This window comes from Musca autumnalis, unplaced genomic scaffold (genome assembly GCF_047663935.1).
Source record: "Musca autumnalis isolate F117 unplaced genomic scaffold, ASM4766393v1 scaffold_1, whole genome shotgun sequence".
NCBI lineage: Eukaryota > Metazoa > Arthropoda > Insecta > Diptera > Muscidae > Musca > Musca autumnalis.
Genome location: NW_027411644.1, coordinates 289,455,967 through 289,475,088, shown reverse-complemented (window position 1 = coordinate 289,475,088; position 19,122 = coordinate 289,455,967). Strand labels below are relative to the sequence as shown.

Genomic DNA, 19,122 nt, shown 5'->3' with positions numbered 1-19,122 from the left:
ACTGGTGTTGATTACCGCATAACACAGTTGGTCTCGGTATTAAAGTTGTGCCAATCTAGTTCAATTGAACGAACTAGTTCACTATCTCTTTCAACGGACTCCTGTCGTTTGTATGAATAAACTGCGTATACGAAATTTCACACGTTAGTTTGTATGACTTTAAGGCCTGGGTACATAAGCTGCCTCGCCTGCTTACCTTGCTTACTACTGATAAAAGAATAAAAAAGAAAAGGACAACCCAGTTCAAAATTTGCCTCGGCCTCCTTTATTCTTTTATTTTTATTATGTCAGAAATGAAGCAAGAAAGCAAGGCAAGCAGGCGAGGCTGCTTATGTACCCAGGCCTTTACTCATACTTTTTTGAATAGATTGCCCAACTTTATTCGGTGTTGTTTTTAGTTTAAAGCTACGTGATTTTCATTTAGAATTCCTAGTCTTTTCAGAACATTTAGCAGTAGCTCTCAACTTCTTCATGTCCAAGCTCAGTGTGTGACCTCTGCCAAAGAATTCTCAAAACCCCTTTACGTGGGTATTGATGAGGTTTACTTGGAGCATTTGATGGCGGGAAGAACTTTTGCTACTTCGGTAGTTTGGTAGTTTGGCTTTATTCTGCTTTCCGAGACTTCTTATCCTCTGCGCCGCTTCCGAAGAGGTGGAACCACAAAAATCTTTAAAAAATCCACTTTTTGCGGCCTCTTTGGGTGCTTTTAAAAAACTTTAACAAAAATCCATGTTTGGTAAAGTCTGGATACTTTTCAAAATGTTTAAAAAATATATTTAGTTTTTATTTCTAATACTCGTATAGCAAATACTAAAAAGGAACTTAAAAATATGTATGTATATAAAGTTTGCATTGCAAAACATTAAACAAAAGTAGCCCGACGTACAACGCCATCACTGCAGGCAATATAAACAGCTTTATTGCTGCCGCAACACAAGGCATTGACGCAACTGCCAGTTTCAACTTCACCCAAGGCGTTTAGTTTTCCCTGGGTCAAACCGGACCAACCTTTCACCTTGTTGTCATAACCTCCGGTATACAAATGGGTATCATCGGTACAAATGGCATTGATGATTAATTCGTGGCTGTCCTAAAATATACAAAAACCAAAAGTTATTATTTAAAAAAAACATCATTTAATTCCTTCTCACCTTTTGTTCAATTAACACCTTAAATTTCTCCTCCATTAAATTGCTGACCACTTGGAAACCTTTACCCGATCGATCGACCACAGCGATATATTTATGTCGGCCATCGTCAGTGGGTGCCACCAAACACAGCGGTGATTTACCCGGCAATACTGCTTTGGTACAATATTTTCCCGATTTACCTTGTACAATTTCCGATATAACCATGTCCAAATCACGTACAGTATAAATCCAACCCTTTTCGGCGGCCAGCGATTTAACCTCTTCCACCAGATTATATTTAAAAATCATTTTATCATTTTCCCAATTCGAGACAACACCTTTATCATCGCCCGTGTAGAGGACATCTCCCTCACAATACATCGACTGGATAACATCATCACAACGCAGAAGTTCTTCAACCTTATCATAGGGTGGTTGCATAAATTTTACACAACCATCACAGGCACTGGAATACAGTTTGCCCTTGCTATTAACGGCCAAGGCATAAATGTAGGAATCGTGGGCATTAATGCTTTTGACAAGATTCAAATCCTTGTCCCAAATCTGTAATGAAAAGGAGATGGTAGTAGGAAATAAGTATGATATGTTATATATACAATTTATTCTTATATTCAATTGATTCTTATCTATGAACAGATTTACATAGATAATTAGTGGCTGGCAGAACAGCAAGACCATTATAATTGTTATTATAGCTCAAAATAGTATGTTGCATCGTTCGTATAGTCATCTATATTTCAACATTTTAAGTGTTGTGTGAGGATGACCATTTTACATGCATGCTTTTAGGCGGTATATCTATATAAATAAAAATCAAATGTCGTTCGTTAGTAATGTAATCAGTTGAGAACGGCTGGACCGATTTGGATAATTCTCTTTGAAATGTTCGCCATAACCCAACATAGGTTTTAATGCAAAGAAAATTTGACCACGCCCACTTTTACGCCCATTTTTTTTTTAAATTTTCAATATTAATATTTTCTACAAAAACTAATGAACTGGTTTTCCTGAAATTGTCATGGTATGTATAGGGATGGCCCCCGGTGAAAATTGGCGACATTTTTTTTGAATTTCGGAAGGGGCGGGATACTTCCCTTTACCATATTTATAAAAACGCCATATCTTTATGAATATAAATCAAATGCCGTCATAACCCAACCTACTTTTTATGGAAAGAAGATTTTACCGCGCCCACTTTTTATACCCTCCATCATAGTATGGAGGGTATATTAAGTTTGCTTTTCTGTTTGTAACACATCGAACTAATCATTTCCGACCATATAAAGTATATATATATATATATATATATATATATATATATATAAAATTCTAAGACGATCTACCCATGTCCGCCTGTTGTAATCACTCTAGCGTTCGCAATAATTGAGCTAAAGCACTATATTTTTGGACCCAAATGTATTTTTTCCATAGACAAGTCAAGTTCGAAGATGGACCACTTTTTGGTATAGTCCCCATATAACAGTACCTCCCGATTTTCGGTATTTTGGGGATTTTAGCTACATTTTTCACCGAACTACCTGTAATTTCACGTTTGGGGTTCCCAGTGGTCACAAAATATCTCCACTAAAAACCGTCAACATAGGTCCATGTTTTGGTATAGCCCCCATATAACAGTACCTCCCGATTTTCGGCATTTTAAGGATTAGCTTCAATTTTTGACGGAACTACCTGTAATTGAACATTTGAGGTCACCAGTCGTCACAAAATATCTCCACCAAAAACTGTCAACATAGGTCCATGTTATGGTATAGCCCCCATATAACGGTTCCTCCCTATTTTCGGTATTTTGAGGATTTTAGCTTCAATTTTTGACGGAACTACCTGCAATTTGACAGTTGATGTTCCTAGTAATCAGAAACATCTCCATCTAGAACTGTTAACATAGGTTCATGTTTTGGTATAGCCCCCATATAACGGTACCTCCCGAATTTCGGTATTTTGAGGATTGTAACTAACACTTTTCACCGAACTACCTGTAATTTGACAGTGGTCACAAAACATCTCCACCAAAAACCGTCATAGGTCCATGTTTTGGTATAGCCCCATATAACGGTACCTCCCTCGGTTTTATTGGATTTTATGTACAATTTTTGACCTAAGTATCTGCAATTCGAAATTTGAGGTTCCCAGAGATCACAAAACTTCTCCACCAAAAACATAGGTCCACACTTTGATATAGCCCCATGAAAGGTTCCCGACCGACTGAATACATTTTTATGTTTTTTTACTTTATTTAGGTATCAGTGGTCACAAAATATCTCCGCCTAAAATTGTGGACAGGAAAGAAAATAATTATTCGTTTTAGTTCACAATATTTTCTGGTGGAGGGTATAAAACGAAATGTGTGCGCATGAAACACACCCAAACTTTAGTTTTTGAAATATTATTGCCTTTGCTTTTACTTCAAAACAAAAAACAAATTTGAAAAACACCCTCAAATTTGGTAGTCTTTCTTGCGCATTCATTTTCTTATCGACATACATGAACAGGCTGTTATTTTTTTTTTTTCTGCAAAATCTACTGAACCGATTTTCCTGAAACAAATTTCCATGAACAAATTTCTAGAATATTTCAAATTTCATAGGAGATTTTAAAGATTTGTGCAAAAAAGGGCCAAATAGACCCCTTTTTGACTAGCACGAGGTTTTTTTCGTAAAATTGGACACTATTTTACATTGGTTGCGCCTCCGATCAAGAAAAACGACATATTTACAAATTTCCTTAAATGGTGAGGTTCACGTTCCATCAGCCATGAAAAACTAAAACATATAAGTCTCAATAAGCGGGAGAATTCGACTTAACCATTTAACTTTTATGTTTAGATCGCTTTAGGATAAAGACAGGGGACATAGACGATAATAAATCTTAAACAGTATCAATGGGCGAAAAAAAGAATATTTTTGATTAATAAATATATATTATGGATCTAAGAATTCTTATTTATTTAACTAATTCGGCTCTGCTTCAAACTCCAAGTTCAGAAAAGAAGCCACCTTAACAGGAAGAGTTTGGTGAGTTGGTTTGGCTGGGTTGATGGGCAGGTGCAGCGTTTCAGACCATTATTGCATACTTGGCAGATGTTCTGCATTACGCCACCAATCCTGGTCCAGGTGAAGCTGCTACACTAACCGGATCTTAGTTGTGCCAAAACAACCCCATTTGTCGAGGCAGCTGTTGTTCATCCGCTGCGACGAAGGATGGTGAGTGATCCCCTAGGAGAGTATTCATACGAATACTAATCTAACATGTTTGATATGTCTGTATATCTAGAAGTTCTCTACTGTATCTGTGGATATTTCTATAGATAGTTAACAAGGTTTCTTAGTCTGCTCCCCAAGTGCTGCCGGCCAGGAACTTTAGGAGCTTCTTCGAATGTGACCTCAAAACTTTGCTGTAATTAGTGGTCGACTTTTTTACCCATCGACCGGCACATTCGCTGGGAAATTCATGTTTTGAACTGTATGGCTTAAGACCTAGTGGCGGATATTTTCATATAAATTTAATCTGACACAAATGCGATTAATGGTGGAACCTGACGTACATAATTACCACAATGTCATCGGGAGGGCGTGGCATTGCTGAAAGATAGACGTTAAACAGTTCCAGAGATATCACCACTCCTTGTTTCAATCAATAAATTGGAACTTTTTGTTTCTGAGTTCCACGTATGACTGGCGATCACACACATAGTACTTTCGACATCCTCGAAACGCTTAGCATGGCTGACCGTATCAAAGTTTAACACAGATTCAATGCTACCATTATTGTTCTATGGCACAGTCTGTTCTGATTGAGACCTCGACTAATATGAGTGGAAATGGCGTCTGATCCACAACTAGATAGCTCACTCTGATGGCGTGGTGGAATAACGTCTCTAGAATCGTTGCTAGTGGTGACAAAAGTGAAATCAACCTGTATGAAGAGTAGCGGGATCCCTTTCCAGGCTTTGTGAACTATTTGGGTGGCTAACGGTAGGTTGAGGACTTTGTCCAAATACTCGACTCATCATAGAAATTCCGTGATATGAGTTTGCACTTCGGATAACATCTTCATCGTCATCCATAGTAAACTGGGGTGGTTCCTTCTATGCTGGAAAATATCGCAAGCGATCGCCCAGTGCTCTCGGAGTGCTCAATAATTTGTCGGCTAAAATAACCAGCACACTTCTTCGGATCTGTCCCAGCCACCCGTTAAATATGACAGGTATCCGATCATGCTTTACCCCAGGGTTCAATAACGTCTTAAACGTTGTTAACAGTTGAAATACTGCAGCACTTTAGGTGCTCTTGCCACATTTTCCGTTAGTGTTCACCCACTAACTCTTGACTTCCAATGTCCGCTCTTTGACTCTGAAGTTACTAGGGATTTTGCGGCCAAGCTCATCACTCCATTCACTAATTCCGTCGCCTCTGCTGGGAAATTTACTCTCACTACGTTTATTCGATTAGCAGGAATATGGCAAACGGCTGCAGCAGCGATTATGTTTCGGAAATTTCTCTATGCTACACGAACATCAGAGTCATTTGGCAGTTCTCCAATGGTTTTTGAATTCTCTGAATCCTCGTTAACTGGCCTTCCCATGGTTAAAGAAAGTGCAGCCTGTAGACATTGTGAAGTCGGGTGATAATGGTGAGGAGAGTGATGAAGGTGAGGAAAGAGAGTTGGTCCGACCTAAGGGAAATGACTGGATGCTAAGTCATATCAGTCGTCAGACCAGATGACCCGATGAATGTGTCAGTCGAAATATCTATCTGCCCAACCAGCGCTATGATTCTCTGATGTTAATCGGCGGAATTTATTCATTCAGCAGTTTTACCTTGGCGGTTCCTCACTTGACCGCTACGCCATACAATCAAAGTATGAGTCACTAGAATCAAGTTCACACACAATTTCATTGATTTTTCCACGAAGACCATCGCAATTAAACAGCAGGAATACCACCGTGTCAGAAACTGCGACAGCAATACTCTGTATTATTGACTGTGGCTGGTACTGCGGTTTTGGGGATATAGCGAGGAGTTTCATAATCTGATGACGACGACGAAGAATCACTGGGGATCAAGTTGGCGCAGTACGATGCAACATGTTAATACTTATGGAATATATTTTTAGAGCTTGTCTGTGTTTATAGTTCGTTTCGGTTCTATGTAGGGCACCCTTTCCCCAAAAAGGGTCTAAAGAAGCACCCCTTTCTTTCAGAAAGGTTCTATAGAAGCACCCTTTCTTTCAAAAAGAGTCTGCAGAAGCACAATTTCCTTACCCAAGGAAGTTGCCATTATGGCATCTCCTCACCCCACTTTATTTCTATTAAAATCTTAGTAGGGTTGCTGGACCCTGGAATCGGGGCCAAGTTTTTCCAATACTGTTATAAATCTTGCCCAATATGCCTACATCAAATTTAAACCGGTAGAAACAGGTCGTAGGGTTAATCGACAGAAATATGGAAGACTCAAACTACGAATTAGCTGCCTTTCTTGACAAAAAAGCTGCCACTATTCATTCTTAAACACAGGGGTTTCCTACACACTCATCAATTGGATTGACGGAATACTCCGCTGAGAGTTCCATTCGCCCACACCACAAGCTGATGTCCTATCAACACTACTATGGCCTCTAGAGATTAACGAAATACTTAAAGAATTTAATAAACTACGAGCCACGCAATCCCATATGCTGAAGACGTGATCATCATAATTAGCGGAAAGTTGCCACAAACTCCATAGGAACTTATGTTCTAGTCAAACTATCGATAGGAGTACCCAACAATGGTTTTCGCGTGAATCCATCAAAGACAGAAGTGGTTCTGTTCTCGAACATGGAGTCACTCTTGAGCTCTCTTTAGAAGCCAAGTACCCCGGCATCATTCTGAACTACTATTTAATGTGAAAAAGGAATGTCGAGGATCATGCCACGAGAGGTGCAAGAGCTGTGCACTGACACAACATGTCATTGGATTTTCACGACCATCGTACGCCCAATTCTTGCCTATATTTCTTTGGCGGTGGTGGAATGCTTTGAGCAAGGCATCTTATCCACGTAAATTGAACAAAGTCCAAAGAGTGGCATCAGGTCTAAGCACCGGTGAAATTAATAAGACTCCACAGACGGTCTTTAATGTACAAGAGTGCACTTCGGCTAAAAGAGCTAAATTCATGGCACAGCTTCGTATACGGCTACGCTACGATTCTTAGGCGATCAGAACTATCACAGAGCTCAGGGGAAAATAGTGATTACATATGACAAGGCCCTCCCCACCTCTCAATAGTGTAAAGATGAATACGGCTTACCTAAGATGGAAACAGGAGCAGGCGTCTATAGCGATACCCGCAACTTTCGACTCTCATATAAAAAGTTAAACGACATTGTAGTGTTTTTTCAAGCCGAAATCTTTGCAAATAAAAAAGCTGTTGATACATAAGTGTGCCTGAAATCACTCAAGTCTCACTGTACCAAGTCTGCGGCAGTTTTAGACTGCAAAAACGATCTGGAGACTACAAAATCAGTCGTTACTTTGTGTTCGGACTCCGGGTCATAGAAACATGTTAGCAAATGAAATAACGAATGAAACGACGAGTCACGTATTGCATCGTAATCGAATTTTCAATTAACAACTCAATCAAGTCATTTCTGTCCCACTTTATGCGGCAGCTAGTAAAAAAATATCATAATAAGACTAGCCAGATTTGGTACCAAAAACTACATGAAAACTTCAAGCACAAATTTGGCATTACGTACACTTTAATTTTTCATGTGCACGGTAGTTCAGAATCGGCTTTTCCTGGTCAAATTTCTGCAACTTTTGAACGGATAGAGATACTTTCATTCCGTTGAATCAAGTTACACTTTTGAGTTTTTTTACTATTTTTCATCAAAATATGAGTGTTTTTGTGTTTTATATATCTTCCTATATAAAAAATTAGCAAACCCCAATAAATAGACCATAAAATAAATTTGTTTTTTCAAAAAATGTAGAATTTGTTCAAAAATTAAATTAAAAATTCCATGAAACAGACCAATAGTTAAAAAGTGTCCATTTGTGTAAAAAAGCTTTAATTAAAATGGGAAACGGTATGGAAAAACACAATTTTTTAAATATGCAATTTTAATAAATTTAAAAAATTGTTAACCGGGCGGAACTTTACGGGTATGAAAGAGGACATTCTCGGGAATCTTTCTGCGAATACCAAACTTTGTTCCATGATATTCCCTAAAAGCTATACTCCACAAAAGTGGAAGTTCACTAAAATGTACTACCTGAGGGACAATAAAAAAGCTCTCAACGTGAAAACCCTACGGTAATTTGTTAAAACGTTTCATAAAGGCAACAATCCTACCTACCTAACAATATATACTATGTAGTTACAGTTTCCGGAAATATCTATTTCTTTCTCCATGTAAAAAACAATTAATGTAAAAAATCCATCATCTTTCGCATCGTTCTTCTTCTTCTTTTTTCTAGAAACATTTCGTTCGATTTCAACCCAACCCATTAATAATAATATTTTTTCTATACAATAATTTTCATATGTATATTGACACAATAACGACCATAAAACAAATCTAGTGGTTTCTTTTTTGTATCACTCTCAAACATTTATCGAAATGTTTTGTTTTTTTCTACAGGTGGACTATGTGATCGGAAGATTCTATGCTGGGCGGCCAATTACATTTTCGTGGGTGAACAAAACAAACCAAAAAAAAAGAGAAAATTCGAACAAAAGCACACAAATTCTCTGTCGCCACAGATGTTTTCTATCATGAAATTTCTCTTTTGATCTCTGAGAGAAATTACCAGAATTTTCCCGACTAAAATGTTTCATTGTTGCTGTTTTTTTTTTTTTTTTTTTTGTAATTTTCTTAAATAATATGTTTTCTTTTCAATTTGAATACTAACTTTTATTTTACCATCAGCACCACCAGTAAAAATTTGATCACCATAAGTGGCAATGGAAAGAACATCACCTTCGTGTTTTTCGCTTGAAACTTTGTCAATGGCAGGCATATTTTCACAAAATCACTTTATTTGAAATAACTTTAAAATAGATTTGTACTTTAATTATTTCTTTTTTTCCTTTTACACACAAAAGTAAAAGTAAAAATTTGGCACCACTTGGCAGCGTCTTTAATGTTTTCCGTTGAATATTCAATTAAATACTAATTCAAATTCACTCACGCCGTGAGCGTCAAAGAGATTTTTATACTGCCAGCATCTTTACGTAGACATGATCTATAATTAGATTATTGATGAGATACATATATTTATATCTGTGTGTATGAATGTTTTTATATCCTACAAACAACACTACACGCTATAGGCGGTATTATGGATTTGTTTATTTGTTTACCACTCAACGAAGTTGTGTAGGCGGTATTCGATCAGCCCATGAAAGTCTAAATTACTTGTCGAAGGCCTGCCTCATACGGAAACGTTTTTTTTTTTTTAAGGTTCAATTTTGATGAAATATCGTTGTGAATTGCCTATGAATATCAATTCTCAGACGATGGTAACATTTGATATATCAATCAATGCATTTTACAGACGTCAGGACTTAAATATTTGAGTTTGCTTCTTTTCATTATGTACCCAGGCTGAGGGTATATCTCTGCTGGAAAGTCGACATATCCTTTTTTTAATTGCTGTGGTTTAACCTCTACACATGCATAAAAATCATGTATGTATGGATATTATTGATTCGACAATACCCAAATACGTTTGTTAATATAATGTATATTTGATCTGTCAGCACTTAGTACAATGCATGGTATATGTCGATTTTTTTTAAAAATTGTTTCAATAAAAAAAAAACAAGATTGTATACAAGTAATTTGTTCCAGAAAAGGCAAAAACGTTGCGGTAAAAAACACTCAAATTTTGAAGATTGCATTGAAAGGTAGGAAGGAGACAATTTATATAGAACAACTAAAAAGTATCAGTCGGCTTTGCCGACAGAGATATACCCTCAGCCTGTGAGGAGTGAAACACTCTTTTCCCAAAAAAAAATGTATTTATTTTGGTTGGGTGACGTAGGGGATGGAAGATACCAAGGAACGGTCCTGACCCGCTTTAACATGGCAAAGCCCAGGATTTATCTTGGCCCTCTTTCATCTCAAGTGGACACTGACCTCCCCGTTGTATTACCTGGGGAACTGCCTTTAACACCCGTTAAATGTAGTGAGCTAACATGTACCGCGCGTTCAGCCATAAGAACGTTAAAAACTTGGGTTTGGTCGTCGGGTTAGTAACCCGGGAAAGGCGTCACAACAACACCTAAAGGTGACGCACTGTGCTATAGCTGCCATGACACAAAGCATGAGTTTGGTTGCGGATTTGTAGTTGGTCGAAGGTTAAAACATCTGGTCTCCAGCTTCACCCCTGTGAATGAAAGACTCGCTGCAATTCGATTAAAAGCAAAATTCTTCAACATCAGCTTTATTTGCGCTCATGCTCCCACTGAAGAAAAGGACGAACAAACCAAAGATATATTTTACGAACGCTTAGAAGAAACTTATGACCGTTGCCCTGTCCATGACATTAAATGCCAAAATTGGAAAGGAGAATATCTTTTGCCCAACAGTCGGGAAATTCAGTCTCCACAGTAAAACATCTGACAATGGTATGAGGCTGATAGATTTTGCAGCTGCAAGAAACATGGTAGTTAGCAGTACCAGATTTAAGCATCTCGATATTCATAACGGCACCTGGCTGTCCCCATATCAAAGAACAAGAAATCAAATTGATTGCGTTGTGATAGATGGAAGACATGCAGCAAAGATACGTACCAGATTAAACGTAGCAAATAAAGTGAGAACAGAAGCAACACGGAAGTTGGACATCGATAAGCTGAAATCACAACAGATAGCCACATCATATTCCACTCAACTGGCCCAATTGCTTAATCAAAGCACTCCTCGTCCCGACAACATATCAGGACAATGGCAAGACATTTCCCACTCCATGCAAACAGCCGCAAAATCAGTACTTGGAAACCAGAGACCTCCACCAATGAATCCATGGTATGATCAGGAGTGTCGTGCTCATACTGAAGAGAAAAATGCGGCATATACGGCAACTTTACAATCAGTAGCAACGCGTAGCGCACGAGAGAGGTATCGGGAGAAAAGGAGAGAGGAGAAACGTCTTTTCCGCAGGAAAAAGAGAGAAATGGAAAACGGGAGTGTGAACAAATCGAGATGTACAGGAGACAGAATGAAGTCCGAAAATTCTACCAAAGAGTGAAACATCAAACTGATGGCTTTGGAACTGGCACATCCTCCTGTAGAGACCAGCAAGGTAATCTGGTAACTGAAGATACCACAGATCCAATCCCAGAAGATGATATCGAATGTATACCACCCGACCAAGATGAGCTAAAGACAGCAATAAACCGGCTGAAGAATAATAAGGCAGCAGGAGCTGATGGCCTACCAGTCGAGCTGTTTAAAACCGGAGGCGACACGATGATAAGGTGTATGCATCAGCTAGTTAGATCCATCTGGCAGGAAGAACGCGTACCCGACGATTGGAACCTGAGCATCCTGTGTCCCGTCCACAAGAGAGGAGATAAGACTGTATGCTCTAACTATAGAGGCATACGTCTTCTTCCTATCGCCTACAAGATAGTGTCAGGGATAGTGTGCGAATGACTAAAGCCCATGGTCAACGAAATAATTGGACCATACCAATGCGGCTTTAGACCTGGAAAGTCCACCATTGACCAGATATTTACCTGCGGCAAAACCTGGAGAAGACCCAAGAGATGCAGATCGACACCTACCACCTTTTTGTCGATTATAAAGCAGCCTTCGACAGCCCGCTACGTCCAAAGGTATTCCAAGCAATGTCTGAATTTGGTATCCCCGCAAAGCTCATTCGGCTTTGTAAAATGACTCTAACTGACACAAGATCTTCAGTTAAAATAGTAAAGAACCTCTCCGAAGAGTTTTGTACCAAAAGAGGTTTCAGACAAGGAGACAGCCTTTCGTGTGATCTTTTCAACATCCTGCTAGAAAAGGTTATACGAGAGGCAAACGTCAAAAGAAGTGGCACAATCTACACCAATAGCCACACGTTACTTGCTTATGCTGATGATATAGACGTCATGGGAAGATCAGTAAAAGAAGTAACCAATACCTTTATGAAGGTCGAAGGAGAATCTGCTAAAGTGGGTCTGGCGGTAAACGGCGAGAAAAGCAAACGGATGGTGTCGACGCGCAATGCGTCCATTGAGATCGGACCAACTGTTGAAGTTGGTTCTTATAATTTTGAGTTAGTAAAAGACTTCGTATACCTCGGCACCGCCGTAAACACAACAAACGGCATCAGTTGTGAAATAAAAAGAAGAATTGTATTGACCAACAGATGCTACTTTGGCTTAAGTAAGCACTTCAAAAAACAAAGCCACAACTCGTCAAACAAAAATAACGCTTTACAAAACACTGATACTGCCCGTGCTGAATAGTAGCTTCTTGCAGGTTCTGGAACAGAGCAAGTGTGTTAGTAAGTTTGTATTCACGCAAGCTATAAAACAATAACACATCAAAACATTTGTTCTCTTTTGTACGCTCTTTCTGTGCATTCGGGTCGTGTGAGTGTGAATTGCCGAAAATCATCGGCATCGCCGTGCCAAATGTGAACATGCTTGCTTTACATATGTATGTGCAAAGTTGACTGTTCGAAAATTTCAAACACTGGAACTTATCATAAATGTCAGTGGCTATATCAAATCGTGGAAATGATAAATTAGGGGGAAATATTATTATAGCCCCATAGAAGACTAAATACTAAATTTCAGCTATTTCTGTAAAATAGTACGGCTATATAAAACATGGACCAAAAACGTATTAAATTACAACCATTTCTATAGGATAATGCAGCTAAATCTCTGAAAACCCCCGAAAATCGGGCGGTACCGTTCTATGGGGGGTAATCCAAAACGTGGACTAGTACTGACACATTTCCGGGGAAAAGTTCTGTAGGCCGAAAGAAGAATCGATACCACTTTTTTAACATTTTTTCGTTTCAGGACACCTTCGACCATTATATTCAGGGCGACCTCCATTTCAGTCGTCTAGGTGCTGAACAGGTTGGCAGTAAATTTAGCGGCGGATATTTTTATATTCCTCGGATGGAAGAACTGCACTAAGTCATCTATGTAGACATTTAACATATCACATTATCGACGATAGAATCGGATGGCAATATCGTACAATCATCCGCATACATACATTACGATCTCTGTGTAGTCTGGAGTGTGTGGAATTTCGGAAAGGTATACAGTTCTGAAAATGTCAACCCGCCTTGGAGAAATCCCTGTTTCATTCTACGGGTCTTCGACTTCTTATTTCTGAATTCCACAAACGACTGGACTCCACACATATTGTTGATTATCCAAAGTTTCAAATATACAAAGTGTGAATACAAAGTGACAACACAAACATATGTAAAATAACATATCGTGTAAAGTACCCATTAGCATGGTTGACGGTATCGAAGGCCGAAGAGTCACGGCCTGTTCCAGTTCAGTCCTTGACTAATACATGTGGATATGGCGTGTTATGCTGTTGTCGTGCTGTGCATTTTTCGCAGTCCATGCTTGATGTTGGGCAACTTGGAAACTTCTTCTTATCATGGGGATGAGTAGTGCCTCAAGAATCTTTGCTAATGGCGTTAGAGGGAGATTGGCTTTTACGATCCACTTCTGCTGGCATCCTTGCCTGATTTCCGTAGCGATCACCTTGCTAACTTTCCAGATTTCTGGTACAATATAGGTGGCTAACAATAGATTGAGGACACTTGTTAAATACTCAGCTCCAGGATCATTAAGTTACTTAAGCATTATCATTGGGATTCAATGTGGGCCTAACGTTTTGGTACTTTCGCGTACCGGATGACGACTGCAGCATTCCTCGTAAGGGAGGGCTCTTATAAGGCGTAGTACACTTCTCTACGCCCTATCACTCTGGATTTCATCCAAAAACTTTATCTTCGATTCTGTCACTGTCACTACGTTGAAAGTAACAGCCGTCCTATCATAGTACTTCTACCCCGGATTCGAGAGTGATTTAATCCTGTACCAATGTTGCATTGCTTCAGGCCTGTTGACTTCAAGAATAAGTTCCCTAATTTTTGATCTTCAGAGTTCGGACGACGAAGCTCATCTCGTTCATTTGCTAGTTACGTCGCCTCTGCTGGGAAATTTGGGTGCTGCATGATAATGCCCAGGAAGTTTTCTCAGCTACCCGAGGATCTGAGGAACTGGGCAGCACTCTGAAGCGGTGATTGGTAAATTCTCTGAACCCTTGCCAGGAAAGTACTGCGTTCAGATCTTATCTATTTGCGGAGATAATGATAGGACGGTAGTCTGAAGCAAGAGAAATGACGGGTTGCCAGAATACGTATCTGGCAAGCTGTGAATAATCTCCTGTAATCCTCGTAGGAGCGTTTTCATTAATTTGCTCGGCTAGCGCTGTACCCCTCTGATCATACCTATTACCTGTTCCAGTACTGCAAGAATTTACTATTTTTATACCCTACATCACAATGTGGGGAGGTTATTATAAGTTGGTTTTGCCCAAAAAGTTTGTAACGCATCGAAATAATGGTCGTAGACCAAATAACGGAGATATTGCAATAGTCGGTAATACATCCCATTTTTCCATTTTTTTGGAAATCACGCTACAGGTCGCAATTTCTTGATCGGATCGTCACGAAATTTTGGGTGTTGATGGGGGTCCCGGAGGGGAAGAAGCCTATTGATTTTGGTGATGGTCGGATAATATTTAGGGGTCGGAATGAGCAAAAAAGTTATTTGGGGAAAAAGTCTACATTTTATTCCAAAGCAAATATCTCAGCGTCTATAAGGGGTAGGGGTATATAAAAAGCAAAACTTGGCAAAGAAAGTAGAAAATATGACCTTTGAAACGATGTAACGTAGGTTGTCGTAGGTGGTCACACAACGAAGATATCGCAATAGTCGCTAATAGAACCCAACTTTTCATTTTTGTGATTTTAATAATAATGACGAAAATGCCAACGTTTTATTTCAAAGCGAATATCTCTCTTCTATAAGAGGTTTATCAAAAGCAAAAACTGGCAAGAAAAGTAGAAAATATCACCTTTACAACGATGTGAAGTAGGTTGTCATATGTGGTCAAACAACAGAGATATCGCAATAGTCGGCAATGCATCCCTTTTTTCATTTTTTTGTGCAATCACAATACAGGACGGAATTTTGATCGGATCCTCAAGAAATTTTTGGGGTTGATGGGGGTCTCACAGAGAAAGAAGCCTATTGATGGTTGGCGTACATCCCACTTTTGCATTTTTTATTTAAGTTGTACTGACGATGTACTTAAATGCGTTTCAACAAAATTGACCTGTATTAATGAAGACATTCAGAGCAAAGGCGCTAAGCTATCCCAATTTTAATATAGGGTGTTTTTTTAAGTCCGATAGAACTTGAAATTGTAAAAAATAACACAAAAAATTAAACTGTAATCAAAATTTTTTTTTTATTCGAAAGATCAATACGTGACATTAACATTTGAAAATGATTTCGGGCATATGGGCACCGCGGCTGTTCTTGTCGAAGTGCATTCTGGACGTCCAATTTTTGGCCACTTTTTCGAGCACTGCTGGCCGTATGTCACGAATAACACGAACAATGCTGGCCTCCAAGGCATCAATTGTTGTTGGTTTATCAGCATAAACCAGTGACTTCACGTAGCCCCACAGGAAATAATCGAGAGGTGTCAAATCGCACGACCTTGGAGGCCAATTGACAGGTCCACTTCTCGAAATCAACTTATCGCCAAATTTTGATTTCAATAAGTCGATGGTTGCGTTCGCCGTATGGCACGTAGCGCCATCCTGTTAAAACCACATCTCCTCCGGATCAATGTCATCCATATTTTCAAACAAAAAATCATTGATCATGGTGCGGTAACGATCTCCATTGACAGTGACGCGATCTCGGCCTCATTTTCGAAGAAATAAGGTCCGATGATGCCACCAGCGTGAAAACCGCACCATACGGTGCATTTTTGTGGATGTAATGGAGTCTGTAGGGTCTCTTGTGGATTGGTCTCACTCCATATGCGGCAATTTTGCTTATTAACAAACCCGTTAAGCCAAAAATGCGCCTCATCGCTGAACACAATTTTGCGTCTACAAGTTGCGCGAATCGACGACTGATTTTCAAAGTAAATTTAGATAATTTCGTAGCGTTGTTCAAGCGTGAGTCTATTCATGATGATTTGTCAGAGTATACTGAAACAAATAAAAAAAGTTTCATCAAAATTTAATTTTTTGTGTTACTTTTTACAATTTAAAGTTCTATCTAGCTTAAAAAAACACCCTGTATTTCTAAATTCAATATCAAAAAACCCTAATACAAAACTCAGAGTTTTAACTCTATTTGTACATACCTTACGTACTCTTATAGAATGTATTACCAAAACCGACTCAATATCACAAACCTACACACAAACAGTGACACATAAGTACGAATTTCCAAAATTACCTCCATATTTCAACCCAAACTCCAACATTAATCTTAATTCCAAATTTCAGGATTTAGTTCTATTCACATTTTACAAAATGTAGTACCATTTAGTACACATAACTAACTTCCAAAACTACATCCACAGTTTATACAGTTGGCCATTCAGAGTTCTGTTAACAACATTTGACAACAAACATAATAGATTGTTCATTATTGTGATTTGATTTCCTTTGTATTTTATGTATTTGACAGCAAACTAAATAGTCAGGGCTAACTAATTTGGGCTGAATGGCCAACTGTATAAACTGTGACTACATCCATATCTCATTCCTTCACTCCAACAGTAATCGAAAATCCTAATTTCAGGATTTTAGAATTTCAAAAACTACCTCAATCCCAAATTCCAACAGTAATCAAAATTCCAATTTTCAAAATTCCAGCTCCATCCCTTTATCGAAATTTCCAAAATTACCTAAAACCTACAATGCAACAGTAATCTTAATTCCAAATTACAAGATTCCAGTTCACCCGTTCGCCCAAATCCAAATTTGACCAAAACTACTACCCACAGTTTATACAGTTGGCCATTCAGAGTTCTGTTAACAACATTTGACAACAAACATAATAGATTTTACATTATTATGATTTTAGTTCCTTTGTATTTTAAATCACAATAATGTTTTTGACATCAAACATAATAGTCAGCTGGGCTTATTGGCCGACCTTATACTAGACCTTGCTACTACCATTTTGTACTTTTCGTATCCATAAGTGCGAATTTCGCAAGAATAACCTCAAACCTGACACTGATCCAATAGTACTCTTAATTCAGAATACCAGCTCTATCCGATCACCTAAATCCAAACTGCATCAAATTTGGCACATTTTAGTACTTTTTGTACCCATACACCCTACACTCTAACAGTAATCTTATGCTTGGTTTACATTTACGAAAACCACTCGACTTCAATTGTCAATTCCATTGCTTAAACGACAATGAAATCCAATGGATTTCGGATGAGTTTTCATATGACGTTTGAGCTATGGAATTGACAGATGAAATCGAGTGGATTTCGTAAATGTAAACTAAGCATTGATTCCAAATCTCATGATTTGCCTGCACAACTACATCAGAGTGAATTCTATCGGCATTCTGGCAAGTTGGAATATTCTTCCACTGCGTAGCGCTAAAGGTAGAAACACAATGACTTTTGTTGCTTGTTTCACGCTCAATTTCATGTAAATGAATAAAGGTCAGGTACTACCTAATTCAAATGCTGGCTAATTTATTTGAATTAGGTAGTACTTGGCCTTTAGTCTTTTACATGAAACTGAGCGTGATAATGCGGCGTATTTCATTGTGTTTCTACCTTTACATTTGCATACCGCACTGGTGCCACATAGCTAACTACAGAACAACCTATTGCTTTTTATGATATCAACAAGCTCTCTTTAGCTCTGTTCATTTACATACATACCCAGCAAAATTTTATGGAAGTGGTTCCATGAGATGCCATGATTTCACTGGATCTTTTGCATTGGTTCAAATGAAGTCGTGATAGATCCGATCGTTTCATCTGCATTTGAACCAATTCAAAGGAAGTCGTGATAGATCCGATCTTTTCCTTAGCATTTGTACCCATTCCATCGATCCAACAGAGATGAATTTTGTGTTTTTATTTTATTTAACACATGTATATATTCTTTTATTTATCTAAATATGTACGTAAGTACATGTAAGATTTATTATGCTAGGAAGTCCCAATCATTGAGTTAAAAGTAGAGTCGGACTGCACTTTTTGGTATTAAACGTGTTCCTTTACGTGCCTGAGGTTACCAGTTTTTACCCGCAAAGTGTTCCCTTACTTTTAAAAGCATACAATTTATATGAGAGCATTTCACCACTTTTACAATTTTTGCAACAATTACCATTTTTAAAAGTAAAGGAACAGCCCAATTATAAAAGCTCCCTTGCCTGCTCTAGAGAACCCTGCTCTACAAGTCGATTTGTAGATCCCTACAAAAAGAGTACATATTTCCAAAATGTTGTAAAATAAAATTCACGAAATAGTTATCTGCAGTTGGAGTCCATGTCGAAATCTGCACTGCACTGATGGGAAGTAAAAACATTTTGTATGATGAATCAAAACCTGTTGCGGAGGAAGTAAACTCTGTTGCGAGCAGCGGTGGTGTTTAGGCTGCAACAGCGGGGACGGTCGGAAGTCAAGTTTCTCGCTTAAGTTTACATCCTGTCGCTTGTCAAACACATCGTTCCCGAAGTCGGGAAAAAAGGTCAGCTACTGAAGCCTGGCAAGGATGCCAGCAAAGGTGAATCTTACAAACCGATTTCGCTTTTGTCGCCCGTAGCAAGGACCCTTGTGGCTTTAGTTCTTCCACCATCAGAAATAACCTTCCAGTTGCCGATCAATCCCAGCAAAAAGTTTGCA

At 38.6% G+C, this 19,122-nt stretch overlaps 1 protein-coding gene across 1 annotated transcript; it reads right to left on the bottom strand.

Annotated features, from left to right (window-relative positions):
* Positions 1 to 762: 762 nt before the first annotated feature.
* LOC141389691 (uncharacterized) lies at positions 763 to 9,328 on the bottom strand. Its single transcript, XM_073961604.1, has 3 exons — positions 9,067 to 9,328; positions 1,152 to 1,694; positions 763 to 1,090 (listed from the first exon to the last, which is right to left on the bottom strand). The coding sequence occupies exons 1-3, from the start codon at positions 9,172 to 9,174 to the stop codon at positions 863 to 865; spliced, it is 879 nt and encodes a 292-aa protein (XP_073817705.1). The 5' UTR covers positions 9,175 to 9,328; the 3' UTR covers positions 763 to 862.
* Between the last annotated feature and the right edge of the window lie 9,794 nt (positions 9,329 to 19,122).